Genomic DNA, 8,454 nt, shown 5'->3' with positions numbered 1-8,454 from the left:
TACAGCAGCAAGATACTGAAGTAGTAACCAGTTATTTAAAAAGAAATCTTGACCGGAGTGCCTGGGTGACTCAGGCAGTTAAGCGTCAGACTCCTGATTTTGGCCCAGGTCAGGATCTCGGGGTTGTGAGATGGAGCCGTCTTCCCCTTCTCAGTGTTTGTGCATGCATTCTCTCTCTCTCTCTCTCTCTCTCTCTCTCTCTCTCTCTCTCCCTCAAAGTAAATAAATAAATATTTAAAAATTAAAATAAAAAAAATAAATCTTCTGGGGTATGTTGCTGGCTCAGTCAGAAGAGCACGCAGCTCTTGATCTCAGGGTCTTGAGTTCAAGCCCTATATTGAGTATAAAGATTAAATAAATAAATAAACAAACAAGCAAACAAATAAATAAATAAAAGCAAACTTAAAAAAAAAGAGAGAGAAAATCCTGATTAAAAAAAAGAAGTCTTGGGATCCCTGGGTGGCGCAGCGGTTTAGCGCCTGCCTTTGGCCCAGGGCGTGATCCTGGAGACCCGGAATCGAATCCCACGTCGGGCTCCCAGTGCATGGAGCCTGCTTCTCCCTCTGCCTGTGTCTCTGCCTCTCTCTCTCTCTCTGTGACTATCATAAATAAATAAAAAAATTTAAAAAAAATTAAAAAAAAAAAAGAAGTCTTAAGCCTCTGAAAAATTTCAAAACTGTAAGAAAGATATTGGTAAGGGACTCAGAAATGGTCCAAATGATCAAAGGCAGCATTGAATATTAAGATACTTTAATCAAAATAAATTTAATTTTTCAATAAAAGTAATTAGAAAATAATCACCTGTAATGATACACTAGTGACTTGGGCTTCAAACGATGCCACTACACAGTCCAGAGGTTATTAGCAAGGAAGAATGTTCCAATAACACATAACTCAGTTGTCATGCCATTTATTGGAAAGACGAAGGAGCATATGAACTATTTAACTGAGATAATTTAAATAAAAATTAAAGCTAATTAAAATAATGTATCACCCATACGCAGGCACACCACATAGAGAAACAGCAAAAGTAGGCAGAAAAAGAGCAGTAAGAAGGTTCAAGCTAGCACGGGAGAGGCAACTGAATTCCAAACCATATTTTCCATACAAATGTAATAGATGCAAAAGCTGCCCAGAAAAATCATGCATTAGCCAGGTTTGATGGTTTCCATATCCTGAAAGGAACTGACGATGAAGGACAGAAGATCTAAAGCCCTAATCGTAGGGCTTTGAGAGTTGGTCAGCTTCCTACAAAATCCTAGAGTAACAAAGAAAGTAGTAGATGAATGTGGATATTCAAAGCAATGCAAAATTAATATTCATTAGCATATTTGTGGTGTTTGTATATAAGTAAAACACACAAAATAAGAATAAAGAACAAATTGATTCAAGGTAGCAAATGCATTAAATATTGAGTCACAAAACTGATCGGGAGGGTATGAAAGAATATTGATTCACCCCCACTCTACACCCTTGATTTGGATGAAAAAGACTCAGTTAGATTGCACGGCCTAAATTAATAACCTAACCTACAATAAAATCATGGTGAATGACATTTTGAAATTTCCAGGGTGAAAAAACAAAGTATCTACAAATATCTTCCAGCTAATATCACTCTACAAATAAAAGGAAAAAAGTTTGTCCTCAAATTTTCCTTGGCAATGCTGCATAAACTCTCAGAAGTTATTGTTTTCTTAAATGAGAAAACATTTTAACATAATATTTTTATATAAAGACAAAGTATCATTTATGTAAAATGGGAATAGAAAGCCATTTTAATTTATGCAAAGAACATCATAGCTCATTTACTAAACCAGAAATACAAGGCAACTTAATATTTAGAATCATTTTTTTAAAGAATCAGACAATATATTGCATCAAAAAGTCAAATGCGAATATACTTTTCATATCATGCAACTTCATCCCTAGGAGATTTGCTAATGGAAACATCATTTATATACAATCTAATTGCTGTTATGGAATTCAGGATATATAGTTTGGAAATGATTCACCTACTATCATTAGGGATTTAAGTGTTCTAGTTAAGTGAATTTTCAATACCCTTAAAATTCTAAAAAGTCATTAATTTTAAATATATTACATACTCCACTGACTTAGTAAACAGTATTCTAATAAAATCTGGTATGTTAATAAATTTAGAATTGTCATTATGAATAGCAATTAGTATGCTCTATTACAGTGACAACTTAGGGCTGTGTGTTTAAGACCTAATTGTGAGCTGCTCTGTAAAATGTACGCACTTGGGCATATTTGGTGCTGGATGTGAGAGTCGTTTCTAGTTATGCTGCTCCCTTAAGTCCACTGTCAATTCAAGATGGGCATGCTGCTTCCTCTGTTCTCCTCAAACCTGCTGACCTCTAATTCTAAGAGAAGAAAAAAAAACTAAAGGGTTTCACAGGCAAACAGGAAACTGTTATCTTTTTAAAATAAGCTTTCTAATTCTAGAATAAATTTTAATTAACAGAAAAATCACAGATACTAGAGTTCCCATCCACTGCATACCCAACTTTATTATTATTATTATTATTATTATTATTATTACAACATCTGATATTATGTGGTCTTTGTGTCACAATTGATGAACAAATATTGACACAGTATTAAATAAAGTCCATACTTTTATCCAGATTTCCTTAGTTTTTACCTGTGTCCTTTTATTATTCCAGGACCCTGTCCAGAATATCATATTAGCTATCATATTTGCCTATCCTCCTCTTGGCTAGGCTGATACCATATTCTGGTCGGGTATTTGGTAGGATATTCTCAATTGTGATTTGTCTGATGTGTTTCTTCTGATTAGACTGGGATTATGGGCTTAAGGGAGGAAGACCGCAGTGGTAAATTGTCATTCTCACCACATTTGATCAAGGGTACATGCTATCGATGTGAGTTGGTCACTGTCAATATTGACTTTGATCCCCCGGTTAGCGTAGTGTGTCTCAGGTTTCTCTATTGTTCCTTTCCATAGTCTGCACTTCAGTAGGAAATCACTATAAGAAGCCCACACTTAAGAACTGGGGATTATGTTCTATCTCTATGAGTGGGGAGTATGTACACAAATTATTTGAAATTCTTTGGCATGGGAGATTGATCGATTTTTCCATTTATTTATGTATTTATTTATTATTTATGAGTATGGATTCATGGTTTTTTATTTTGTACTTTGCTTTTAATCCAATACTATTTCATATAATGTTGTGCAAAGTGGATCCCAAAATTCTCTTGGGAGCTCTTTCAGTTGGCTCTTGTGTCCCTTTGGCATATTTTCATCATTGCAGGGTTGGTTTGGGATTTTGTTGAGCCCTTCTTAGCTTTCTGTGACTCTAAATATTCCAAGTTTGTTTTGTATTATTTGCCATTGAAACCCTCACACCAGCCATTACTCCACGATTTCTGTTTCCTTTTATTGGAGGATGGTAATTAGAAAGCAAGATCTGAATACCAGGTGTGCTCACTGCTCCTGGGATGACATTGCTACTAGGCTCTCTCAGCTGACAGAGCAAGGAAATAAAGGGGTGTATACTAAGCCATGTAGATACAAATACCTGTAAATAATTCTACAGTAACCATTAGTATCTATATTAAACTAACCACGAGTTTATATTGATGTCTCCAACTCTAATACGTTGCTACATTGAACTTTTTGGTTATTTATATCCTCCACTCCAACCAGAAACTTAGTCCCATCCATTTACTTAGTTGTTCAATTCCATTTTTATATATTTTATATATATATAAATATATGAATATATAATTATAGTATATATATAATGGTTTCAGAGTTAACATTTACATCAATGGGAAAGAAGTATATCAACTAGAACACAGTGTTTATGTACAGTTAATGATGCCTTCAGTCTTAGAGAATAAATTTATTTCCAAAATTATTTATGTAAATACTTCCCTACATGATTTCATGAGTATTTTTCATACGATTATAATACAAACATATTCCTTTGTCACATCAGACATTCCATCCTGGCATCTCTAACCTCCTAAACGATGTATAAACTTCACACACTACGGTTCACTCTGTGTTATAAAATTTAGAGACAGACAGTGTCATGTACCCAACATTAGTATCATGTGGAATGATTTCACCATCCTAAAAAAAAAAAAAAAAAAATCACCTGGGTTTTAACCTATTTAACTTTTCTCCCATCCAAGCCCCTGGAAACCATTAATATTGTCTCTATAGCTTTACCTTTTCCAAAATGTCAGATAAATTGAATGGTAGAGTACTTAGTCTTTTCAGACTGGCTTTTTTCACTTGACAATATGCATGTGAGATCCATTCATTGTCTTTGCGTGGCTTGATACTTGATCCTTTCTCATCATTGAATAATGTTCTATTGTATGGATGTATCACAATTTGTTTACCCATATACCCACAGAAAGACATCTTGGTTGTTTCTGGGTTTGGGCAATTATGCATAAGGCTGTTGTTAACATTCTCATGCAGGCTGTTGTGTGCACATGTGTCTTCAAATCAACTGGACAAATAGCTAAGATTATTCCATAAATGTCAATTAATTCAAGTTGATTGATAGTGTTGTTCTAAGTCTTCTATATCCTTACTGATTTTCTGTCGGCTTGATCTATCAATTACCAAAGAAGGGGTTTTGAAATCTCCGAACTATAAGAGTGGATTTATTTATCTCCCCTTTAGGTTCTATCAGTTTGCCCCACATATTTTGACACCGTGGTATTAGTTGCATAGATGTGTAGGGTTGTCTGTCTTTTGGGATAACAGATTTCTTTGCCATTAGGTAATGCTCTTTTTCATTCCTAATGATATTTCTGGTTTTGAAGTCTGTCTTGTCTGATATTAATAAATTTCTATTTATATCCTTTCTTTTGAGTTGTATTGTCATATTATATCATTCTCTACTCTTTACTTTCAACTTACTTGATATGTATAAAGTATATATGTCATATATACTTTAAGTATATTCTTGCTTTTTTTTTTACCACATTGACAATCCATTTTTAAATTTACTATTTAGATCATTTGTCTTTAAAATTATTTTATACTTGGGTTAATATCTAACATTCTTGTTAGTGTTTTCCCTTTGTCACATATACTCTTTAGTTTTTCCTCTTTTCCTGCCTTCTCTGGTTTTATATGGCATTTGCATGACTGCATTTTATCTTTTCTCATTATACTGCAGATATTTCTTTCTAATTCTATTTCCAGTAATTATGAATCCAGTGGTAAAACTTTTCCTTTCTTTATATAGATCTCATGCTTCTGATCTATGCCATATTTCTTCTGCCTGAAAGCTTATTTTACCATTGCTTGCAGGTAAGGTCTGCTGCCAATGAATTCCCATAGGTTTTGTTATGTCTCAGGAAGTTTTTATAACTATCACTTTGAAGGATAATTCTACTTTGTAAAGAAGTCTAGAGCAGTGGTCTTCTTTCATTTCATTTTCTCCTTGCTTGCCTAATATCTTGTAAGAATCCGATGATAAGGGATCCCTGGGTGGCGCAGAGGTTTGGCGCCTGCCTTTGGCCCAGGGCGCGATCCTGAAGACCCGGGATCGAATCCCACATCAGGCTCCCGGTGCATGGAGCCTGCTTCTCCCTCGGCCTATGTCTCTGCCTCTCTCTCTCTCTCTCTCTCTCTCTCTCTGTGACTATCATAAATAAATAAAAAAAAAAATTAAAAAAAAAAAAAAAAAAGAATCCGATGATAATGCTTACCCTTGTATCTCTAAAAATAAGCCTGCCCACATACTGCTTTCAAAATTTTTTTTGTCATTGTTTTTTTGGAGTTTTTCTGATTATATGCCTAAGTTTGTTTATTGGTATTTATTTTACTTGGTTATGTTCTCTGAGATTGATGCACCAGGGATCAGCTTGGTGTCTGTCATTCATTTTGTAAAGTTCTCAGTCATTATTACTTCAAATATTTTTTATGCTCTTTTCTCTCTTTGCGCTCTTTCTGGTGTCCTAATTACATGTAAATTACACCTTTGGATATAACTATCCTACAGTTCTTGGATGTTCTACATACTTTTTCATTCTTTTTTCTATATGCATTTTAGCTTGGGAAATTTCTATTGACCTATCTCCAAGTTCATCGATTGTTTTATCAACTGTACTTAGTCTACTGATGAAACCCATCAAAGACATTCTTCATTTCTGTCAGTTTTTTCCATTTCTAGTATTCCCTCTTGATATTTTTTGTTTGCTTCCATCTTCCTGCTTACATTGCCCATCTTGCATGTGATCTATTTTTCCAATGGAGCTCATAAAATATTTTTCATATTTACCTTATTTAATTTTTCCTAGCTTCTTTGAGGTACACTTGACAAAAAAAGTGTATATAATTATTATGTTCAACATGATGGTTTGATATATCTATGTGTTAATTACCACAACCATCCTAATTAACACATCCATCACCTCACATATTTACCATTTTTTGGTGTGGTGATATCATAGTTACTTTAAATTCTCTATATGATAATTCCAAGATCTGTGTCATATCTGAGTCTGTTTCTAATGGTGGCTTTGTTTCTTCAGAGTATGCTTTTTTCCTGGACTTTTTGATATGTCTTGTGATTTTGTTGAAATTCAGGCATGTTTGTAATATCCAGGAATCAATGATATTAGGTAATAGCAATTGAGGTAAATAGACCTTTAGTTGAGCATTTATGTTAATATGGGTAAAAGTTGTGCTGTTTAATGTTTACTGTAGCTAAGGGTACTTCTGAGGACACTATTCTTCTAGTGCCCTTGGTTTTATCTCCTTTCCTCATTTCAGAGTTCCCTGAATTCTCTTCCTTAGAGAGAGTCTGTATCTTGCAGTTATTTCAACTATAATCTCTTGCTCTTACACATGCGCTGTTGGTGTGGTGGGAAGGTGTGTACAAGGAAAAGAACTTCTTTAATTTTTCAATTAAATCTCCATCTTTCAGTGGACCTGTGTTTCAGGGAGCTGACCTTTATCATATTCTCCAAGCGATATAGAGTTTTTCTCCTTCTCTCCACTTTATTACTAGGCTACAATCTATTTTCTCAAAACTCTTCACTTGTTGACTATTGTCTGCCCTTTTCTGTGATATTAGAAGTGTAAAGGGGACTGGGATGAGAGAATGCCCTTTTCTAGCTGGCACAAGCTGAAGGAGCTTCAAGAGCAGGGGGAGATCAGAATCGTCCAGCTAGGCTTTGACTTGGACGCCCATGGGATCATCTTCACTGAGGACTACAGGACCAGAGTCCTCAGGGCCTGTGATGGCCGACCATATGCTGGGGCAGTGCAGAAGTTTCTGGCTTTGGTACTTCCAGCCTGTGGGGACCTTAGCTTCCAGCAGGACCAAATGACAGAGACCTTTGGCTTCAGGGACCCAGAGATCACGCATCTGGTGAATGCTGGAGTCCTCACCGTCCGAGATGCTGGGAGTTGGTGGCTAGCCGTGCCTGGGGCTGGGAGATTCATCAAATATTTTGTTAAAGGGCGCCAGGCTGTCCTCAGCATGGTCCGGAAGGCCAAGTACCAAGAGCTACTCCTATCAGAGCTTTTGGGCCGGCGGGCACCTGCCTCGGTGCGACTTGGCCTCACTTACCACGTGCACGACCTCACTGGGGCCCAGCTAGTGGACTGTGTCTCCATCACTTCTGGAACTCTCCTCCACCTGCCAGAGATGTGAGGAATCTGCTCGTCATTGCATACCTCTGCAGAGTGGGTTGAGAGGGGTCCAGAAGTATGTCCAGTGGTGGATGAGATAGGGTCACCTTGGGAAGACGTAGGAGCCCGGATGAGTATTGGGCTTGCATCTGCATAAAGGGTCAGACGTGATTGCTGCTGTTTACCTGGGCTCTGACCCAGTGGTGGGGTTTGGGCAATGCTTCTCTGCCCTTCTGTGGGACTGGAGCCAGAAACCGTGCCAAGGCCATGGCTCTAGCCTTTCACACAGCAATGTACTGCTGTCGCTCTTGGAATAGGAAGATGGGATTTCTGGGAAGGCTGGTGAGGGAGGGCAGAGTTCTTTCTTAAATGTTAAGATCAAGCTGCCAAATAAAGTACAAACCATGTGCAAAACAAAACAAAACAAAATTAATTATTTAAATTATTAAATTAATTATCATTTAAATTATTTTCCCTTGTATTTCACAATTATTACTCTTTTTCTCCCTACACAAGTTCCACAAGGATATCTTTCCCCGATCTTTATCCTGAGAAACTGATGGGGTTGCTGGAGATAAGGCCCACAAAAGTCTGAGGGCCCACCTGAGACTGGAGGTCCCCAGGAGTCCCTCACTATGAAGCTAGTCTACACGCTGTCACACATCCAACCTTTTGCGACAGTTACCATCTAAATGCTCCTGACAGTTTATGGGTCAAGTGCCTTTTTCTCCAAGTAAGCAAATCTGAGCTGTGACCCTTTGAATGCATCTCCCTCTAGTTTTCAGGGTGACAATTTG

General features: G+C 36.8%; 1 protein-coding gene across 1 annotated transcript; it reads left to right on the top strand.

Moving 5' to 3' along the window:
* The first annotated feature begins 7,109 nt into the window (after nt 1-7,109).
* On the top strand, nt 7,110-8,063 carry LOC112668227 (serine/threonine-protein kinase 19-like). The gene has a single exon (XM_025460427.3). It carries the CDS (start codon nt 7,125-7,127, stop codon nt 7,677-7,679), a length of 555 nt encoding a protein of 184 aa, XP_025316212.1. The 5' UTR covers nt 7,110-7,124; the 3' UTR covers nt 7,680-8,063.
* Nucleotides 8,064-8,454: the final 391 nt, after the last annotated feature.

The sequence above is a fragment of the Canis lupus genome, chromosome 36 (assembly GCF_003254725.2).
Source record: "Canis lupus dingo isolate Sandy chromosome 36, ASM325472v2, whole genome shotgun sequence".
Taxonomy (NCBI): Eukaryota; Metazoa; Chordata; class Mammalia; order Carnivora; family Canidae; genus Canis; species Canis lupus.
This window is presented reverse-complemented; position numbering and strand designations above follow the sequence as displayed.

Coding starts and splice junctions, on each gene's coding strand:
- LOC112668227 (XM_025460427.3), top strand. CDS start 7,125: ATGCCCTTTTCTAGCTGGCACAAGCTGAAGGAGCTTCAAGAGCAGGGG.